Source organism: Mchenga conophoros, linkage group LG23 (assembly GCF_057382185.1).
Source record: "Mchenga conophoros isolate Kocher_MC1m ecotype Shallow Benthic linkage group LG23, M_conophoros_male_GT1.1, whole genome shotgun sequence".
Classification (NCBI taxonomy): domain Eukaryota; kingdom Metazoa; phylum Chordata; class Actinopteri; order Cichliformes; family Cichlidae; genus Mchenga; species Mchenga conophoros.
In genome coordinates this window covers 29,169,235-29,192,029 of record NC_140547.1, presented here as the reverse complement: position 1 = coordinate 29,192,029, position 22,795 = coordinate 29,169,235, and the positions used below count along the sequence as shown (strand labels likewise).

Sequence of the window (22,795 nt, the reverse complement as noted above, 5' to 3'; positions counted from 1 at the left end):
AAGTTAGGTTAGCTGTTATCCAGATTTAGGTCACTCATGTTGGTTGTGTATTAACCATGGTTAATACACTAACCGCTTTGGCTAATGCTAACTAAATACACAGATAACATGACTGGCTGATGTTGATCCTGGACTAAAATTGTTATGATGATGTAGGAATATCCCCAACACTGGGATATCAGTTTATCAGATCCTGACATGTAAAACCTCAGAATTTAAAGACAGTGTCCTTTCTTTTTACTATGTCTGTAATGTTGCTACCCGAAATAAAAGCTAGACGGCTAAACCTAGTTTTCAAAAGTTGTCATTGTGGTATCTAATTGTGTTTTGACACAGGTTTTTGGTTTTGTTGTCCTTATGGGAAGTTTGTATTGGAGTGTTAAGGAGGTGGTTTGCTGTAATAATTGACCAGTGGCCTTAAATCGTGAGCTACTGTTAACCAGTGTTGCTCACTGTTGATGATGGAAGCCAACCCAGTATCACAGCAAAGCACGTAATAGACCTGCTGGCTTATTATGTGGATGAGCCACGCTTTACCTCTCCTTAGGAGTGAAATGGACACACCTGGTTAAGTTGCATTACTTTGCTGTAATATCGGGTTGTAGAAGTAGAAGAGAGTCACTGATATTTGTGCTGAGAGAGTCAGGAAGGGTCTCCTTTATTAATTACAGTACATTCACACATTTGCAAAATTCACCCAACACACATTTAAATAAAAGTCTATCTTAAGAATTTTAAACAAAGTACTTCTTACCAATGCTTTCTTTGCCCATCTAATAGTCCCAAAACATAATTATTAAAAAACAAGGAGAAATTTAACATAGATATTTACAGAAGTGCAGGTATGAGAGTCAAAAAATAATAATAAGAGAGTTCTATTCCTGCAAGGCACTGGCTTGTAGATAGCACTGCCCTCTACTGGAGGCTAATAGCAAATTCATCCATTTAAAACTATTATTGACAGTCTGCTCCTAATGCAAAAAGATGACTGAAATAAATGGAAAATAATTGTGCTAGTTTTGTAACACCTTTTGGTCATTATGATGCACTTCAAAGCATTAAACTGAAAAACAAAAAAACAAAAACCATACAGTGAGGTTGTAGCACCAGTGCTGCATATTTTGTAAATAGAGGTCATTTCATAAGTGCCTAAATACAGAGGGAAGTTTATCCAGCCACAAGGCAAAACACATGAGCAATTTGTATGCAATGCATGACCCACAGCGCCCGAGGCCAGGATCCTGACTGTCTGCTTGGTCTCCGTCCGTAAACAAGATCTGATTTCTAAAATTGACGTATTTGAGGTAACATTCCCATGCCTTAATTCTTAAAAGCAGTTCAGGGTTCCAGGTTTGGCAAACACATGCAAGCAACACAGAGGAACATGAGCAGGAACGTTTAAAAAAAAAAAAAAAAAAAAAAAAAGTTAAAATGTCCACAGTAAAAACTAAACCCATTTTAGAGAAAACTCTTGCTCACAACATACTGGAGGAGGATGAATTTATTGATATTAGAGTATTAAATTTAATAGCAGGATATGGAGCCTTTCTTCCCACCCTATACTTGTATTACTTTGGTCTTGGCTGGGTCGCTGCTATTGACCTCTGGATGAAAATTTCACCAGTTGTGCTTGTGTAAGTTTGAGTGTGTATGGATAGCCGTTAGAACGAAAAGAAAAAGAAAAAAAAAAAAAAGGGGGGGGGGGGGGGGGGGAAATCCCTCATCACGTTCTGAGGATTACAGTCAGACTGAAAGCAAGCCTCCCAGACAGCTGGGAAAGACAAGGATCAAGACCCAAGGTGGAAAAATAACAAGTCTAGTTGGTCAGATAGACGTTACTTCGGCTGTTAAAACCACAGCAGTTCATGAAGCGGATCGTGGCAAAGGAGTGAAAGCCAACTGTCAGATCAAACTTTATTTGTAACTCAAGAAGGTGCCATGAAACATTCCTACTGTCAGCACATTTTCCCATGTTAGCGCAGGGTGTTTTTCTTCCATCCTAATGCAAGATTAACGATGGCAGCCTGCATCCAAATTGAAGTTTAGCCTCCTAAGAGTTATTAGAGAGGAAATTACAGTGAATCCCCAGTGCTTGTGACCGATTTCCAACTGTGACCGTGGAAGAGAGATGAGGTGTGATAAAACATCAGCCCACACCTACAAAAAGGGCTACAGAAACCTCTCATTCAAAATATTTGCTACATTAACATGTGCCGATCAGTCCATCTAGGTTTACAGCTCAGTTCTCCCTTCGAGGTTAAACGGCCCGTAAAAATTGCACGGGCATATTCAATTCAGTTATTAAAACAACAAATTAAACATCACTTATAATTTGGTTTGTCATGAGGGTTCGGGCTTCAGGCCCCAGTGCTGGCAAGCATTCACTCTCCTAAAGGTGTTTGAGGGAACATGGAAACCACAAGTCAGCTTTAATGCTCCTGCTCTGCAGCCGACCAGCCTTTAACCTCCCTGAGACTGTTACATTTGACAAATCTCTCAACATTAACTCTCAGGCCAGCGGTTTTCTCGTAAGAACAATTCATTTCATGTTTTTCCCTTTTTTTGTAATTTTACATACACATTTAGGGGGAACAACTTCATTTCACCCTGCACTGATTAACACTCAGAAATAGTCCAGCTTGTAATCCAGCCATGGGGCATCCACAGTTCAATTAAATTCAATGTAGTTTTATTTATATAGCACCAAATCAACAACAACAACTGTCTCAAGGCACTTCTTATGGTAAAAACACTACAATTTTAAAAAAAACCCAACAATGATATGAACCCCTATAAGCAACTTCTTTGGTGACAGTGGGAAGGAAAAACTCCCTTTTAACAGGAAGAAACCTCCAGCAGAACCAGGGTTTAGGGAGGGGCCGTCTGCTGCGACGGGAGGAAGGAAGACAGGACAAAGACATGCTCTGGAAGAGATCCGGAATTTAATAATAACTAAATGCAGAGACACACACACACACACACACGAGCAAATGTAGCCCTTAATGCTAGTCCCAAACCTGGATAATGGATGGCGTGGGTTTCATTGCGAAGGTCCATATGGGTTGGTCAGCAGCTTAGTTAACAACAACTGCTTCCAGTGCTGAAGCCTGTACTATTAAGCGAGAGAGGCCGCTGAATTATTAGAGGAAAAACACAAGTCTACCTTTGAGAAAGTTCCACTTTATTTTTTATAGGAAAAAAGCAAATTTATGATTAAAATGACAAACTGATAAAACAATACATTTTTGAACTTTGAAATAAAAGTGTTTGTAATTAGGTTATAATGATAATTTGATAAGGCTAAAAATGTGCACCTCCTCACTTCTTGCTGGCGATCCTCTTGGATCGTCTCAGACCTTCGGTTTGTGCCTCCTCTCCAGCATTATCTGCAGTGGTGGCAGCAGCTCTCCTGCCACGAGAGGGCACCTCAGGTTCTCCAGTTTTCACTTTACTTTGACTTTTCTGTTGGGAAACTGTGGTCTGAGCAGTTCCAGCAGGCTTTCTTCGTCCTCTCACAGGTTGTACTGACTCTCGGGAATTTAAGTCCTGCCCTTCAGCTTCCTCATTTTCCCCTCTGCTTGCTTTAACCTTCTTTTTCTGTTGCTCTCCTGGAGCTCCAGACTGGGTTGGCTCTTCGGCTGAGGTTTTCAGAGTGTCCCTGTTTCTACTCCTTGTTGATTTACTTGTGTTTGTTGCGTCTTGCAACATTTCAGTAGATTTAACAGCTTTCTTTTGTCTCTTTCTTGGCAGCTTCATTTGGCTTTTAATGGCATCTAAATCTTCTTTGATTTCTGGTGCTTCCGTGATGTTCACCTGCATTTCCAGAGACGTGCAGGCCTCCTTTGAAACCACATAAATGGAAAAATAGTAAGCCTTTTGTTAATGTGTGGATACAGGCACCAAACCTCAAGTTTAAAAAGATAAATGAAGTGGTGTAAGATGAGACTAAATCGGGTCCTCACCTCTCGCTGTGCAAGTTCAGCTTTCAAATCAGACAACTGCCTCATCAAACCTTGTATCCTCAGCTGAAACGGATACAAATAGTCAATAAATGTAGACTTTCAGGCTGGAGCCTCTCTTTTATGGCAGTCAAAAAACGGCCAAATTAACCCCCAACAGCTCAGTTCTATTTCTGTTTTTCTGACAGACTGCCATCTTCTTTACTGCTCTTGAATTTAACTACCACCAAGAAGTTGACTTCATGAAGGACTGAGTGACAGCCCCCTGCTGACTATTCAAAAATTGGAGGGGAGCAAACCAAAACAGAAAACACTATTTTCCATTACAAGTTATACATATATTGATGGCTTCCTATACGCACTGACCACTTTAATAGGGATACATTTTTCAAACACTTAAAAATACAAAATCTCTAATCAGTCAGTCACATGGAAACAACTCAGTGGATTTAGGCATGCAGACACGGTCAAGACCACCTGTTGAAGTTCAGCCTGAGAATCAGAATAAAGGGGATTTAAGTGACTTTGATTGTGGTATGGTTGTTACAGAAACCACTGATCTACTGGGATTTTTCCCAACAAAAATCATCTTTAGTATTTACAAAAAAATGGTCTGAAAAAGAGAATATCTAGTGAGCAACAGTTCTGGGTGGAAATACCTTGCTGAGGTCAAAGATGAATGGCCAGACTACTTCAAGCTGATAGTAGGGTAACACTAACTCAAATATCTGCTTGTTACAGAAACAACCATGGTATACGGAAAAGCATGTGTGAACACACAAGATGTTGAACCTTGAAGCAGATGAGCTACAGCAGCAGAAGAGCACACTCCTGTCAGCAAAGAACAGGAAAGTGAAGCTACAATTCGCAACAGCTTACCCATATTTGACAACACTGGGTGCCACTTCCTAACAGCTAAGAAGAGGAAACTACAATTAATATTAACATCTCAAACTGGTTTCTTGAACATGGCAATGAATTCTCTGTACTCAAATGGCCTCCAAAGTCACAAGATCTCTGTTAAATGGAGCTTGTTTTTCATGTGTTCATGAGGAGATTCACATCACAGTCATGCAGCCAACAAATCTACAGGAACTGTGTGACACCATCATGTCAATATGGATCAAAATCTTGAAGGAATGTTTCCAGCACCTTCATGAATCTGCACCATAAAGAATTCAGTCTGTTCTGAAGCTGAAAGAGGTCCAACCCAGTACCAGCAAGGTGCACTTAATGATGCAGCCAGTGAGTGCATATTTTTGCAGTTTTCGGCCTCCATATTCTCTTACCTGTTTATTGGCAATTTGCCTTTCCATCTGTCCTCTCTCTTCAGCCTCCTCCTTCCTCCTGTAATGTCAAACATATGAACAGTAATGGGATTTTTTTTCCCTCCCTTTCTTTCAGAAGCCAAGATGCTGACAGCATTCATCAGCGACGCAAACCATTACTGCAAAACATGAATAGACAGAGCCATAACCCTGGCCCTACATTACTGTATCCAAGGAAGACATTACTTGTTTGCCACCATCTTCTCTATTTGATACAACTCGACCCTCTTCTTATCCATGGCGTCCTGGATGTCTCTCATTTTCATCATGGATAGGAGAGATTTGGCATCCGCGTCAGTCAAGTCAGCCTGTGGGCATGCCATTCTGAGGACCACCTTTGCCCACTCAGTGACCTCTATACAAGATGGGAACTGACAAACAGAGGAGATTTATCATCAGAATACATTAAAAAACACATTTCCAGTGAAACTTCAACTGCAAACAATCTGTACATGTCTCTATTGCAAGGTTTAGTGTTTTTTTTGGTAAAGCAAAAAAAAACCCCGAAAGTCTGCAGGTTCAGTAGGTTAGCGTTTGATGTTGTGGATTAAATATGCCTCTTAACCTTTGTTAAGAGCTTCCATGATTTTGAGGAATTTCCAGTGAATGTTATCTAACAGGCTGTAAATGCCAGAAGGAATCATTCAAAGGATCCATCTTTTTAAACTTCAAGTCCATACCATCGCTGCCCTTCAAGTAAAGACTTTTTTTGGTGGTGGTGGGGGATAATGCTATTTTAGGGGGGAATATAAGAAGCCAGTGAAGATGCCTGTAACACACTGAAGCTTGAACATACACAGAGTTATTACGACAATAAAAAGAGACAGATGCGCCCCAGAAGCAACTGTAGAAGTAAAGAAACATCAAAGAGTTGCTTTTAAAGGATACATTTGGAGGCTCACAGCATAGGAGGTCATGTTGCATGTGTGAAAGTCACCACGTCTATTGCATTTCAGAATAACTCACCCTCTTGAGCTCAGCCTCTGCTTTCATCTTGGAAGCACATGCCAACTCTAAGGCCACCATTTCCGTTTTTAACAGCTTCTGCACTTCTTCTAGTTTAACCTGAGGACCGCCAGAACATCCAACTGTATCAGTGCACTATAGCCGTTCATGGTGAAATGCCCATATATGAGGCCTACCTGCATTTTTTTGACAAGCTGCTCTTCTTTCATCTTTTTTAAAAATTCCAAGTCAGCAGCAGTGAGCTGGTAACCCTTCATCCCTTTCAGCATGGAGTGAGGGTCATGAGATTCTGGAAGTTCTTCTGAGCAAATAGTAATTAAGACAAAACTTTGTGACAAAAACCCAAGTGTGAAACTTTCTTTACAAAAACTAAAATCTAGATGATTTCAGTTTCTGTTCAATAAATTAGACACCTGTTAAAATCCAAATGGGAACGTTTAATATTTGTATCATTTTCAAAGGCTCTAAAACAAAACTGTTGCTCACCTGTATCTGTCTGACTTTTTTGGTTACCTTCGTCTTTATCTCTGACACCATCCTATTTATGAAAGCACAAACGTTGATGGGTCAAGTCAATGAAGTAGTCGGATTTAAAAAAACAAAAAACAACCCAAAACGTTTATGTACCTCCATGTTCTGCTCTGGTTCCTCAAGGTTGGTGAAATCCAGTTGTCTTGTTACGTTTGTTAAGGGCGGCGTCCTGGGAAGCTGCCGACCTGACGGGATGTAGTTCCCTGAACTGCAGCTCCGTTGCAGAATTTCAAAATACGTGTCAGACATGTCTGAGGATTCCCTTCAACATAACCACAAAAAGCACTGAATGTCTTGAATGATAGCAGCAAGGGCTCAGCTGACAGCTGCGACCAATTGGTGCTGCCGACACATGCTCCCTTCCTCTCTTCCGGCCTTTAGGGCAGGTAGCTCCACCCACGTGTGGCCTTTATCAGTTAGGAGCTAAACACTCTCAATCAAAACATTTAACGAGATTAAACATGCAGACATTTCTAACAACATGACAGTATTTAATTATTAACCAAATGTGTTTGTGAAATTGTTCTGAGTATTTCTAGAAACCTTTTGGCCAAGCGACCATCTGTCTGGGCCTCCTTTACTGTGGCGCTAGTTGGAATCTCCCACTTTGTTTTGACTGTTTAGACCTGGGGCCCGTTCTTCGTACCTCGCTAAGTAGGTTAGCCGGATTAGATTGTTGACGATTTCGCGTGATCCTGGATCAGTCGGTTCCCCGAAGCTCATCCGGGACTTGCTGTCATAGCAACAGAGCCGTAAGCGTAAACCTGCTCGGGAGCAGGTTTACTTTATGTAAACAGGATTAGATCGCGGCCACGCAGGTATGTCCGCTTCATTTATACGAAAGCAACAGCGATATTTTTCCACTGTTTCACCATAAATAAATATTATCAATGTAACTAAAGATAATGCAGCACTTGATCCTTTTATTGATGTCACACAGATACATACAGGTCATTTCCTAAAAAAGGGAAATGAACTATTAACATTCTATTACATGTATGTGATTATTACAGATGTAATTCATATTTCAGAGTAGTAATTGTAAATTACTTCGTGTAATCAAGACCACGGCTATAAAAGCGAAGGTGGATTTGGGAAGCCTGTCGCAGCCATGTCCTGTCCGTATACGCGACCAACCCATTGCGGAAGGTGCAAGATTGATAAGGAGAGTTTTCAGAATTCAGCGTATATTGCGGGATAGACAGGATCCTTTAGCTCAGCGCGACAGTGTGCTCATAGAGAGATATCGATATTCCCGTGAGGGTATTATTTACTTAACCAACTTGTTGACGAGGGGGTGCAGGACCACCACCTGTCTTTTTTTCCTCTGCCCTTTTCTTGGTTGCTGTTATGAACAAACTAACAGAGTATTACAGGCCAGTATTACCTTGCCAAGAGACGCAAAGCAATCTAAGAGATAAATATTACCATTCTGTAGAATACTCCTGTATTCCACTTTTACTTGTTCCCATGTTCTTGTGGGTCCTGTTGTGGCTCTAATGTGAAAGGGGATATAATATAACATATTATAATATAATATAATGCCATATGATATTGGACAATATAGTGTCATATGATAGATCTACCCTACCGCCTACTGGTGTTGGCCAGAGGGGCCGATGGCGCGATATGGCAGCCTGGCTACAACCGTAGCTGCCTCCACCAGTGTGTGAATGTGGGAGTGAATGAATAGTGGTATCGTAAAGCGCTTTGGGTGCCTTGGAAAGCGCTATATAAATCCAATCCATTATTATTATTATTATTAAATTACCTACGAGTTTGATTTGTCAGCAACTTTCTGCCAGCCCTCTCTCCTTGCTTTTGCAGCCTTTGCAGTGTTCTCTTGCGTTTTAATTAAACTCTGAAACTCCTGTAATCCCTCACTCATGAGTTCTTGCTCTGCTGCCGGAAAATACCGAGCACGCCCCTTGGACATTTTCGCCGACCAATCAGCGGGTTGCCGATCAATGTTTCTACTATCGATGCGTAGCCCCTTTTACGACACCCAGTGATGTCACATTCCTGCGTCCAGCTGTAGTAATCGTCAACAGCAGGTGTGTTCGGGGAACCGGATTAGCGAGCTCACGGTTAGCGCGATGATTTGATCTTGGATGTGTCATTTGATCTTGGATGTAGTAAGCGATGTACGAAGAACGGGCCCCAGGTGTGTCCAACTCACAGCCTCAAGGGCTGGTGTCCTGCAGGTTTTAGATGTCTCCTTGATCCAACACAGCTGATTTAAATGGCTAAATTGCCTCTTAAACATGTCTTAAAGTTCTCCAGAGGCCTGATGATGAACAAATCATTTAATTCAGTTGTGCTGGCCCAGGGTGATATCTAAAACCTGCAGGACACCCTTGAGGGCTGGAGTTGGACACACCTGGTTTAGACCCATAATCAGTGCTTTAAACATAGTAAATTAAAATCAAGTGTGTACAATAATCTCTCAGGTTTTGAATAAATGTGTCTGACTAGCTAGTTAGGTATAGCTATGATACTGGCTTAAATAACTGCCACATATAAAAACATACGACTACGACCCAACTCTATATGCCGGCCTCAATGGTGCTGCTTTGTAGAAGTGTGAACACCTGTGAAGGTGTTTTGTCTTTTTCTTTATCTGACAGGCCGTCTCCAGACCACTGATTTCATCCACTCCAAAAGTCTACTGATAAAAGTGACGATGGAAACGTTGCGCTGTGACAGGTCCGGCTCTGCACAGTGGTTCTGTTCTTCTACCCTGCTGTGCTTCACTCATCCCTGCATCGTTTTCAGCTGTGGTTCAGAGATGGCTGATTTCTCCTTGTTCACCAGTGGGTGGTGACAGATTCCTTCAGATTTGAAGTGTGGGGAAGGAACGCTTTGATTTCATGTCTGCCCAGAAAATCCATTAACATAACAGTTCTTACACTTCATTTTATTATTTCTTTTACATTGTTTATACACATGAAGAACTGAAGAAAGGCACCATTTGATTAGACAATCTTTAAAAAAGGTTTTAAAATACACATAGACAGCAGTGAACACTACATAGGTATATTCACAAAAAGGCTAATTTTATAGTCCTGGTCCTTAATAATGCTTGAATTTTCTCATTTGTGTTATTTTATATTTAAATTTTAGAATTTTTTTTATGCTAAAAATAAAAACAGATGAAAGATGAAAATATTAAGATTTTCACTGAGACTGAGCCGGACTGACAAGATTTTTGGTTTTGGCTTTAAAATGTAAGAATAATTCTCATCTTTCAGGAAGCATTGGGATTTTTTTCTCCAGCCCAAAATCATTGAGGAGTAACAGTAATGTGATTTTCCTTTGTGCTACTATTATACACTGAATTTCCCATAACGGCTATCTTTTTGCCTCTAGCTCTCACTTAAAGTGCACTGGTAAATGGGCCTACTGCCAGGTCCACGTTCAATAAAGAGGTAAAAGGGAATTACTCCTCTCCACTATCACATACATGCTTATCAACTTTCTATTTACAATATTTTAGGTTCTTTACTTTTTCATTGCAAAGTGGCTTGAGATGACTTCTGTAAACTGCATCCCTTCTGAGTTGATTATCCAAGGCACAATGAATCAAGGAGACTGCCCAGACACTTTTGTGAATATAAAAAAAGCTTCAGTTTTCTTTCTTAAGCTGACCTTACTTACGTTGCATAACTAGGAAATGTTCAGCCCTGCTTTAACAGACAGACAGGCAGGTGTACAGACAGACAGATGGGCCGTGACACAAAATAGGCACAACCAAAACCCAGTCTATCTTTAAACTGAGCTGCCAGACCCACATGTCGAGAGGAGCTCCAAGAACTCAAAAGGAGAGGGCTGAGTCGTAAATACCTCTGTTTTTAAATGGCCCGCTCCCATAATGCCGAGCGAGAGAGGAAGGAGGATGGGGGTCAGAGAGTGTGTGTGTGTGTGTGTGTAGCTGTATGTGATAAACTAACTTGGCATAACCAAGTGGAAAACATTTGCTTGGTTTTACATGGCAGCTAACAAATCATGCCTCAATAAAAATCAAATTAAAAACTACTTTCCTCGTTTTCCTCATAGCGATAATTCCTCTCCGGTGTAAGTAACTGTGTCTGCTGTGTATCTGTTCTTCATCTGGCAGGAGGTGTTAAGCAGGGGGTTCAGTGCAGCTTTGCTGGTGTTAAATTGTTTTAACTGCAGTTTTTTTTATGATGAATGTAAGAATCCTGCTTGTTTATTTCTGTCTGAAACAAGGACCCACTGCTTTACAAATGTCCCCCTGGCAGACCTGTGACATGTAGCCCACCTTTAACCCTTTGACAGTCTCCAGCTTCACAGCAACCCTGAATTGGATAAGTGGAAGAAATTGGATAGATAGTTTCCAGAAATTAGTAACCAAAAACAAAGATGAGGCACACTGACATACAAATGCATGTTGTATGTAAGAATGAGCCAGTTCTTCACATTTTTCAGCACAAGCAGATTAGTTATATACAAAGTCCCCGAGATGACATTCAGACCCCCCTCTTTCTAAAAGTATACACAGCACACATTTGTAAAGTAGCTCTTTTGTTGTGTAAAAGCTCTTTAGTGCAATAGCAAATGCCCCAAAAAGGCCATTAACAGCTGCTTTGACATGTACTGTATTGAACTGCTGAGCAGACAGCTCGTAAAGGCAGTGATAAAACAGCACCCATGGTGGCCATGGATGTGGATTGGATAGAGGCAGGTGCTCCAACTTACCAAGAGACTGATGGAAAATGGGTTAGAGTCATCACTGTGAGAAAGATGGGACAATGGAGAGTTAGTCTTACCCAGGAGATGGTTAGTTTGTACTGTTGCATGATACAAGCTGATTTAATGACAAGCAAAGTGGAAAAAAAAAACACACACACACACACTTGGAAAGTTGGAGAAATTCCTGCTGTATATCTTACAAAGTTATTTACCTCAGAGCCCAAACATGGCAGACGGAGGCAAACGTCTGGTTGATGGTAAGAATATTTTGTGATGATTCATTGTTTCTGTCATTCGTTCGAAATGGGGATCAGATTGATTAGTTGCTGCACACTTAGTTTAGTCAGAAATGTTATTTAGTAAAAGGTCAGGAAAGGAAATAATAGACAAGAATTGATTATCGAGATGTTATTTAAATATTTCCTTGCGTCTTTTTTTGTAAACATTACACATTCTGGCTTAACAGCATGTGAATACAACAAAGTTATATTCACATGCTGATAAACACACACATGCACAATTAGATTATTTTGTAACTTGGTGTCTTGAGAAAAAAAGGAAAATAGTATTCAAGAAAGAATTAGAGTGAATCAGCAGACGCACGGTCAGTTTCTGTTTGGAAACAGATTTGATTTCTTTTTTTAACAAAATGAGCAGCAGTTTTCTGGGAAAAATACCTTGTTGATGCCAGAGCTCGGAGGAGAATGGCCAGAGTGCTTCAAGCTAGTAGGAAGGTAAAAGTAACTCAAATAACAACACGATACAACTGACGTATACTGAACTTCTGAATGCACAACACATCAAGTCTTCAAACAAAAAGATGACAGCAGCAGAAGATCACTCACTCCCTACAGCTTTGAACAGGAAAGTACAATTAACACAGTTTCACCAAAACTGAACAATAGAAAATTGGGAAAACATTCAGATGGCAGGATCAGAATTTAGTGTCAATAACATGAAAGCATGGATCCATCCTGCTTTGTCCCAACAATGTGGGTTGCCAGCACCTTGTTGAATCTACACCATGCAGAATTAAGATGGCTCTGACGGTAAACCCAGTACAAGCATTGTGCAACTAACGAAGTGGATAATGAGTGTATATTCATGTTAGCAAGTTTATGACTTGTGTGGTGGTTGGGCTGATTAAAGTATATTATTCTTTAGACAAAACAATCTTCATCATCAGATGAAAACAACCTGTGTTACATAATCAAAAGCTGAGCATTGTGGTGCTTTCGGTTTGTTGCCATTTCCAAGGCAAAGAACTGAAATTCAGTTTATACTAAACAAAAATACCCCCCCCCCCCCCACCCCCGTGTCTTCCCTGTAACTTATCATGCTTATCTTGTCTAATCAACATAAACAAACTTGATGACTGAATATGGTAGTGAATGAGAGTAAAGCAACATGACACCTCTGAGCATGTGCACATCCAGATCAGAAACACACATAGACACACAACCATTTGCGAGTGATGAGAGATGGCTAGTTGGAAACTTCGAGGCCTGCACTTTCTGTCGTGCCACCTTCAGAGCTGTCAGTGAGGTTAATTCTGTGATGTTTGTGATTAGTGACCGGTGTAAGGTTACAGCTTCCCAAGACCAGTCCAGGACTTACGCTGCAAACGTCTGGACTTGACAAAAGTTTTGAAACGTATGACATTTCATCACATATGTGTAGTGTTTCATTACATAGTTCACATAGTTTTCAAAGGCTTGATAGAGCAGCCACACAAAATTTAATAGTGTTAATGTTTAGCATTGATGAGTGGATTCTCTTGTGCTAAATCACAGACTGTGTAGAAATAGATGGACTTTTTTTTTTAAAAACTGTTCCCCACTGGCAAAGCATGGATGAGATTGAGAAACTGAGTGCACTGCACACTCGTACATTAGAGACTTGTTATTCACTTGATAATCATTTGTTGTCATCTATTTTACTCTAAATTGGTTGCAAATGTGCAAATGAATGCCATGATCTACTAAATAACACTTGAAATTAATAATCAAGACGATGAAGCTGAGATTGATGATTATAAACAGTGTTGGGCAAGTTACTTCGAAAAAGTAATTAATTATAGTTACTAGTTACTTTTTTCAAAAAAGTAACTGAGTTAGCAACTGAGTTACAAGATTCTAAAAGTAATTAATTACTTGAAAAGTAACTATTGAGTTACTTAAAAAAAAGTTTGGGGTCCAGGGTATAATTGGCCATTTTTAACTACTTTTGATTTCCCCTCCACATTTTACCTTTAAAAACTATTTACTTTGTTTTGTTTGGTATCATCCTTTTCAGCACAGCCTCACATGTCTGAATTTACAGTTATGTTTTCTTTTTTATTTACTAAATCTAAAATCAGAAAAAACAAAATAACATCCGAGTAGTAAAAGTGATATTTTTTACTGTAACAACCACAAAAATGTTTAATGAATCATATTTCATAACTTTAAATGCAAATATAAATTGTCAATTTTAAAATCATATGTTGCAAGTTATTTGCAGCCATTTACCTTTTATTACCCTTTTTTTAAAATAACCATTTCAAACTATTTACATAACAATCAGCTGTTCTCCATTCAATAAGATGACACACAAATTATTTGTACCACTCCAAATATTTCTGTCCACTATAAAGGAGAACATCACAGCCTGATACCTGCAGGTCTGACAGCAGCAGGAGTATCACTCCTGTTTTCTACCTGGAGACAGCAGTCGCCTCATTGTTCTGACACACAACACAAAACTATCCATAACATTACACACTAACTACACAAGACAACACATGAACTACACACTCCAAACACGCTAAACGTCTCTCACATCTCAAAACTCGCTCTCTCTCTTTTTCTGCTGTCTTTCTCTCTCTCTCTCTCTCTCTTGCCATCACTCCTAAAACTTCCCCCTCTTCCTAAACAACCAAATGTCATGTTGCCATATCATTTTTTGATTGGTCGACATGGTGCATTTTCCAACCAACACGTTTTTTTTTTGCTCATAAGCAGAGAGTACTTGCTAGCGCTGTCCTTAGACAGTAAATGTGACGAAATTATTGAGGAAAAAAAACGCTGCGTATATATTGTTAATCATGAGTCTGGTTTTACGGCCTATCAACACAATTTAAAAACTGGTATATATCACCTTGTTGCTTTGTCATCTTGAAGTGGTCATGTGATTGGCTTACCACGACTACTTTATTCTTCCTCAGTCAAACAGCAGCACTCATGCAATTGTTTTGCCCCCTTAGCTCCAGGTGTTGTGCAAAAAAGTGATTGTCTGCCAGAAAGTGATTGCGGTCCGTGGGAGTGCGCGCAGCTGCTTAAAGCTGTAGCGCCCAGATTACTTACAGCTACTTCCGGTCAACTGATATAAGATGCGGTAAGCTGAACACAGCTTCAACCGTCTGTACTCAATACTGAAAAAAGTAGCGCCGGTAGTAATGCCGTTACTTGCAACGCTGTTATTCCCATCACTGATTATAAATGATTATAAATGAGATTATAAATTATAGACTTCTGTCCAATCAGTGTTCTTTTTGCGACCTCCTGCTGGCTGTAGGTGCAGAAATGTATTGAAACTCCTGCAAACATACATGGAAAGTATATAAGGCAAAAACAGAGGCCATGACTGACAGTGCTCCACTGTATGCTTTTCTACAGGGGTGATTCTAGAATCAGAGCCTTAGGGGTGCTGAGCACCCAGAGAGCTGCCCAGCCAGGCAAGATAAACCTGTCTCTGTCAGTCCCTGCATCCTTAAATGTTGTCCCGAGTTCTCTCTGACTGTCACTTTGGTGCATTTAAACCCCTGTTCCTCCCTGTCCTCATTGTCTGTTGTCTTCATCTCTGTTATCAGTCATCATAATTTTACCATCTCTGTGCAAGTCTGCAGATTTCTTTATTAAATCATAAGATTCTTAAATTCATCAAGTCTCTCTGTGCCTGGGTCCTTGTCACAAAACATGACATCACTGTTTTGTACATTTTAACACAATTTAATTCCCACATTTGTGAAAGAAAAACAAAACACTTTTTTGAAAAGTCTGTAACAAAATCATCAAATCTGATAAAGATTATTTAAATGCTGCAAAAGAAGAATGGATTGGAAAAAAAAAAAATTTCCTGACCTTAATTACTGGGGGAGAATAATGAATGATGCTCATAGTGAGTAAAAAGTAAACTGAGTGTATTTTTTCGACAGAGATTCACTTTTAATGTATATGTATAATATAATACAGATAAATAAAAAACACTCCCAAAACAGAATAAATTATTACAAATAAATTATTACAAAATATTAATAAAAAACTATAGAAATGGAGGCAACTTTGCCTGTGGTAGAATGTATACAATGTATGAAAAAATCTTTACTGCAGATACTAATTTTACTAATTTAATAATACTAATTTTGTGTTGTAAGATTTATGAGTTTCATGCTTTCATAGTGGTACTTAGGAGAGCTTGACATTTGTGGTACACACTATAAAAAGTTTGAGAAACACTGATAAGTGTATGTGTGCTTTTGGAAAACATTTAAAGCTGCTGTACAGAATCTTTGAAACAAGCTTAAAACATTTTTAGAATATAAACAGAGCATCTGCTTCTCTTTACAGCTCCTCACTCCACCAGGGCTGATTGGCACTTTCTGATAGTGCGCAAATGTGATGTATGTAATGCAGCAGACATACAGACAACTGGACGGTCCAAATGTTGGCCTACCTATCACTGGCTGAGGTTTTAGTAGAGTTGTGGCTGAACCACATAAAAATATATCATTAATTTTAATCTCCTCAATCAATGAAAATGTTATGTTGGAATGTTGTTAAAGAGGGTCAAAAATGTTTCAACCCAGTTTGTTTTGCAGATTCTGTATAGCAGCTTTAATATAGGGAGGACACAACTTCCAGATTGTGTGAGTAAAATCAGTTTTTTTCTCTTTGTCAGTTTAACAGTTTCTGTTTTGCCTGTCACTGTTCCCTGTCTGTTTTCTTACCTGGTTCTTCCTGACCTTGCCCTTTCTCCTCACGTTCCCTCTTTCCTCTCTCCCTCTTTGGACTGACAATCATACACAAATAGATTGTATTCAATTAGATGAAAAATTAAATTAATTTAAAAAAATACTATTAAGATCACTAACAAAAAGTCCTCTCTCAGTGTACTTTCAACCAAAAGGCAAATAACCAAACCACATGAACATCTAATAAAAGATATAAACATTGAAACACTGATCCAACATTATTCTTGATTGACGGATCATTTGATTTTACACTTTTACCTGAATGTGTTTACCTGAATACCCCTCCTTGAATCGCTACCTTATCGTGGTGGAGGGGTTTGTGTGTCCCAGGGATCCCAGGGGCTATGTTGTCTGGGGGCTTTTGCCCCCTGGTAGGGTCTCCCATGGCAAACTGGCCCTGGGTGAGGGACCAGACAAAGAGCGATTCATAAGACCCTTATGAAAAGGACACCGAGGGAACAGTTTACCCTGCCCGGGATAGGGTTACCAGGGCCCCGCCCTGGAGCCAGGCCCGGGGAGGGTGCCCGAGGGCGAGCGTCTGGTGGCCGGGCCTTAGTCCATGGGGCCCGGCCGGGCACAGCCCGAAGAGGAGACATGGGCCCATCCTCCCGCAGGCCCACTACCCGCAGGAGGCGCCATAGGGGTCGGGTGCATTGTGTGCCGGGTGGCGGCCAGGAGCGGAGGCCCTGGCGGACTGACCCCCGGCTGCCAAGACTGGCAATAGGGACATGGAATGTCACCTCTCTGGTGGGGAAGGAGGCCTGAGTTAGTGCGTGAGGTTGAGAGGTACCGGCTAGATATAGTCGGGCTCACCTCTACGCATGGCTTGGGCTCTGGAACCAGTCTCCTGGAGAGGGGCTGGACTCTGTCTCAGTCTGGAGTTGCCCCTGGTGAGAGGCGGCGGGCTGGGGTGGGTATTCTAATATCCCCTCGGCTTGCTGCCGGTACGTTGGGGTTTTTCCCGGTGGACGAGAGGGTTTGTTCCCTGCGCCTTAGGGTCGGGGAACGGGTCCTGACTGTCATCTGCGCTTATGCGCCGAGTGGCAGTTCAGAGTACCCAGCCTTCTTAGAGTCCCTGGGGGGGGGGTGCTGGAGGGTGCTCCACCTGGAGACTCTGTTGTCCTGCTGGGAGACTTCAATGCTCACGTGGGTAACGACAGCGAGACCTGGAGGGGCGTAATTGGGAGGAACGGCCTCCCTGATCTGAACCCGAGCGGTGCTTTGTTATTGGACTTCTGTGCTAATCACAGTTTGGCCATAACGAACACCCTGTTCGAACATAAGAGTGTCCATAAGTGCACGTGGCACCAGGACGCTCTAGGCCGTAGGTCGATGATCGATTTTGTAATCGTATCAGCAGACCTGCGACCATATGTTCTGGACACTCGGGTAAAGAGAGGGGCTGAGCTGTCAACTGATCACCACCTGGTGGTGAGTTGGATCAGGTGGCGGGGGAGGACGCTGGACAGACCTGGTGCACCTAAACGCGTAGTGAGGGTGTGCTGGGAACGTCTAGCAGAGGCCCCAGTCCGCGAGATCTTCAACGTACACCTCCAGCAGAGCTTCAACAGCATTCTGAGGGAGACTGGGGACATTGAGTCTGAATGGACCATGTTCAGCGTCTCCATTGCCGAAGCTGCTGCATTGAGCTGCAGCCGCAAGGTGGTTGGTGCCTGCCGTGGTGGTAATCCCCGAACCAAATGGTGGATACCAGAGGTGAAGGGAGCCACCAGGCTGAAGAAGGAGTCCTATCGGGCTTGGTTAGCCTGTGGGACTCCGGAGGCAGCCGACAGGTATCGACAGGCCAAGCGGAATGCGGCTCGGGCAGTGGCTGAAGCAAAAACTCGGGTGTGGGAGGAGTTCGGAGAGGCCATGGAAAAAGACTTTCGGACTGCCTCGAAGAGATTCTGGCAAACCATCAGACGTCTCAGGAGGGGAAAGCGGTGCTCTACCTGCACTGTGTATAGTGCTGGCGGAGCGCTGCTGACGTCGACTGAGAAAATTGTCAGGCGGTGGAAGGAATACTTCGAGGACCTCCTTAATCCCACTGACACGTCTTCCGAGGAGGAAGCAGAGTCTGGGGATGAGGGGAATGACCCGCCAATTTCCGGGGGCGAGGTCACTGAGGCAGTTAAACAACTCCTTGGTGGCAGAGCCCCTGGTGTTGATGAGGTCCGCCCCGAGTTCCTGAAGGCTCTGGACGTTGTAGGGCTGTCCTGGTTGACACGCCTCTACAATGTTGCGTGGAGATCAGGGGCAGTACCCCTGGAGTGGCAGACCGGGGTGGTGGTCCCCATCTTTAAGAAGGGGGACCGGAGGGTGTGTTCCAACTACAGGGGGATCACACTCCTCAGCCTCCCTGGGAAAGTCTATGCCAGGGTGCTGGAAAGGAGAGTTCGTCCGTTAGTCGAACCTCGGATACAGGAGGAACAATGCGGTTTTCGTCCTGGTCACGGAACACTGGACCAGCTCTTTATCCTCTCCAGGATACTTGAGGGTGCATGGGAGTTTGCCCAACCAGTCTACATGTGTTTTGTGGACTTGGAGAAGGCATTCGACCGTGTCCCTCAGGGTGTCCTGTGGGAGGTGTTGCGGGAATATGGGGTGTCTGGCCCATTGCTACGGGCCATTCGATCCCTATACAACCGTTGCAAGAGCTTGGTTCGCATTGCCGGCAATAAGTCGGACTCGTTCCCGGTGGGTGATGGGCTCCGCCAGGGCTGCCCTTTGTCTCCGGTTCTGTTCATAATTTTTATGGACAGAATTTCTAGGCGCAGCCAAGTGGCGGAGGGCTTTCGCTTTGGTGGCCTCAAAATCTCATCTCTGATTTTTGCAGATGATGTGGTTCTGTTGGCTTCATCGGGTGAGGGCCTCCAGCTCGCACTGGAACGGTTCGCAGCCGAGTGTGAAGCAGCGGGAATGAGGATCAGCACCTCCAAATCTGAGGCCATGGTTCTCAGGTGGAAAAGGGTGGAGTGCCCACTCCGGGTCGGGGATGAGTTCCTGCCCCAAGTGGAGGAGTTCAAGTATCTCGGGGTCTTGTTCGCGAGTGATGGGAGAAGGGAGCCGGAGATCGACAGATTGGGGCTGCAGCTGCAGTAATGCGGACGCTGCACCGGTCCGTCGTGGTGAAGAGGGAGCTGAGTGTAAAAGCGAAGCTCTCAATTTACCGGTCGATCTACGTCCCTACCCTCACCTATGGCCACGAGCTGTGGGTAGTGACCGAAAGAACGAGATCGCGGATACAAGCGGCAGAAATGAGCTTCCTCCGAAGGGTGGCTGACCTCTCCCTTAGAGATAGGGTGAGAAGTTCGGCCATCCGGGAGGGGCTCAGAGTAGAGCAGCTGCTGCTCCACATCGAAAGGAGCCAGCTGAGGTGGTTCGGGCATCTGACAAGGATGCCCACTGGGCGCCTCCTGGGTGAGGTGTTCCAGGCATGTCCCACCGGGAGGAGGCCCCGGGGCAGACCCAGGACACGCTGGAGAGATTATATCTCTCGGCTGGCCTGGGAACGCCTTGGTATTCCCCCGGATAAGCTGGAGGAGGTGGCTGGGGAGAGAGAGGTCTGGGCCTCTTTGCTTAGGCTGCTGCCCCCGCGACCTGGCCCCGGATAAAGCGGATGAAGATGGATGGATGGATACCTGAATGTGGCTCCTTTTTCTGAAAACACTTCCTCATATCCATTATGAACCTGGCTGTCTTTCTGTACACACACACACACACACACACACACACACACACACACACACACACACACACACACACACACACACACACCAGGAGTTATAAGGTTAATGGGCATTCAGTCAGTTAGCTAGTTAGTTAGCTAGTATCCATTTCAAACAGGACAGTGGTAACAACAGCAGGCTACGGAGAATTTAAAGTTTTAGTTTTTAAATAGTCTGCATACATTTAAATGGGAGCAACAGGACGGTGAAATGTCGCTGAATTTACTACAGAGCAGGACGGATTGTAGGGTAGCAAACATCGTTGGAAAACAAGTTTTCAACACTGCAGGTTACCTGGTGTTAGGGCTGGGCCATATTATACCGTTCACGGTAATACCGGTATAATGTTAGGCAACGATAGGAAAATGAAATATCGCGATAGAATATGAGTAAAACGCGCATGCGCAGTGCCTTTGTTTTCATACGCACATGGCCGATTGTTGAGTGAAAGAGATGAACCAGAATTGGTTTGTAAAAATGGTGCAACTTCAGTGATGTGGAACTGGTTTGGTGTTTGTCCACAAAGCACATTTTTTTGCAGAACATGCAAGCGGCCGTCGGACTAAGATGCCCTTAAATCTGGGAGTAATCTGGGTCCTAAACTCCGTCTTTTTCAGGTCAAACGAACACTGCAGCATCACTAAGAGTTAAAAACTGTCTAAATTCTTTCATCTTTAATAAAACGATCAGCATTGCTGCTTTACCAGGTGTAACTATGAAGTTTAACTTCCAGGCATCCATGAAAACAAAATGTATTACATTTAACGGAGTTAGAAGCTAGCAGGAAGCTAGCGGAAGTTAGCTCGCTAGTTACCTAAGCATGATATTGCATGTTCTGACTGAGAGATTTCTGAAAAAAATCAAACGTACAGCACTGCTATCACTTCCAACATAAATGAAGACAGGAAACTAAACAGCAGTGACGTTTGTAGGGTTATTGAAGTTGGGCTAGCTGGTATATAATGATGTGCTACGTGATCGCTAGCGACACAGCTATGTTAGCATAACATAAACAGTGAAGCTGGAGGACGAACACTAACACTTTTCCACTTATAAAAGTTAACGTTAAGGTTCCTCATGGTTAGAGACAAATGCAATCGCATGGCAGGATGCTGTAAAAGGACCAATCTTCAGTCAGGAGAACAACTGAGATAATCCATCCACAATACGAGGTTAGTCATTAATATACTGCAACAACATGGGAATAGAGCCGCTGCCAGAGAATTCAACATTAATGAATCAATGGTACAGAAGTGGAGGAAGCAAGAAGAATGAGTTTAATAAAGTTTGATTTATCTGACTGCTTTGTTTCGCTTAATGTGCCTTATAATCCCGTGCACCTTATGGTCCGAAAAATACGTACTGCACACTGCAGTTTAATGTTGCAAAGCACCTCTTTTTAACTTCAGTGGATATTATACATGGTTATGCTCAGTATATGTCAGCCCATTTCTACTGGAAATGCCTTTTGGTTAAACTTTCAGCAAGGAATTTGCATTTGCACTGTTACATTTTTATAAAGCTTTAATGTACATAAAAACCAGCTTCTTGTTTAAGTGAAAATAAATGATAGGTTGTCTTTTTGCGCTAGTAATGTTGTGGAGTTGTATTTTGTCACGCATCAATTATATTGTCAGTTATATCGTTATCGCAAATTTTCAAATATATATCGTGATAAATATTTTTGGCCATATCGCCCTGCTCTACCTGGTGTAATTAGAATTAGAATTAGAATTAGAATTAGAATTCAACTTTATTGTCATTGCACATGCACAGGTACAGGGCAACGAAATGCAGTTTGCATCCATCCAGAAGTGCTTTAGTGATATAGATATATTACAATATATATTAGCAATAATATAGATATGTGAGTATATTACAGAAATGGGTCTATTATGGTATGTTATAATGTACACGGTATGAAGTATGTTGTGAATATTCTATAACTATAAGTATGTACAGGCTGTAGTGAGTACAAGCTATGTACAGGATATGAACAGGATATAAATATGAAAAACTATACAGAATATGAAATAAATAACTTTACAGAATCTGGGATATACAGCTATACAGAAATGGGAACTATGCAAGTTGTAAACAGTTGTAGGATTAAAAATTATCGAATGTACAGAATGATTATTTACACAGAGCTATACAGTAGTGCAGTTAAGATAAGTGAGGGTGTAGATAGTTTCTACAGAGACTATATAAAGTGCTAGTGGTTGTGAGTGGTGGTTCAGTCCATGTTATTATTGTGTTTGAGGGTACAGTTGTCCATTGTGGGTGTGTGTATGTTCAGTCCATGAGTTTAACGTGGGTCACGTCAGGAGGCAGAGTTCAGGAGTCTGACAGCTGTGGGGAAGAAGCTGTTCCCGTACCTGGTGGTCTTAGTCCGGAGGCTCCTGTGGCGCCTCCCAGAGGGCAGGAGGGTGAAGAGTCCATGTGATGGGTGACTGGGGTCTTTGATGATTTTCCCAGCCCTTTTCAGACACCGCTTCCTGTAGATGTCTTTTATGGCAGGAAGTGGTGCTCCGGCGATGCGCTGGGCAGTTTTCACGA

General features: G+C 42.3%; 1 protein-coding gene across 1 annotated transcript; it reads right to left on the bottom strand.

Moving 5' to 3' along the window:
- Positions 1-3,228: 3,228 nt before the first annotated feature.
- Positions 3,229-7,401, bottom strand: LOC146547435 (uncharacterized). The gene is made up of 9 exons (XM_085265157.1): positions 7,328-7,401; positions 6,881-7,046; positions 6,740-6,791; positions 6,430-6,554; positions 6,254-6,352; positions 5,474-5,658; positions 5,249-5,306; positions 3,963-4,025; positions 3,229-3,840 (listed from the first exon to the last, which is right to left on the bottom strand). Exons 2-9 carry the CDS (start codon positions 7,031-7,033, stop codon positions 3,319-3,321), a joined length of 1,257 nt encoding a protein of 418 aa, XP_085121283.1. The 5' UTR covers positions 7,034-7,046; positions 7,328-7,401; the 3' UTR covers positions 3,229-3,318.
- Between the last annotated feature and the right edge of the window lie 15,394 nt (positions 7,402-22,795).

Coding starts and splice junctions, on each gene's coding strand:
- LOC146547435 (XM_085265157.1), bottom strand. CDS start 7,033: ATGTCTGACACGTATTTTGAAATTCTGCAACGGAGCTGCAGTTCAGGG. Junction 6,555..6,739: donor AAAAAGTCAGACAGATACAG/GTGAGCAACAGT, acceptor CTATTTGCTCAG/AAGAACTTCCAGAATCTCAT. Junction 6,353..6,429: donor AGCTTGTCAAAAAAATGCAG/GTAGGCCTCATA, acceptor GGCGGTCCTCAG/GTTAAACTAGAAGAAGTGCA.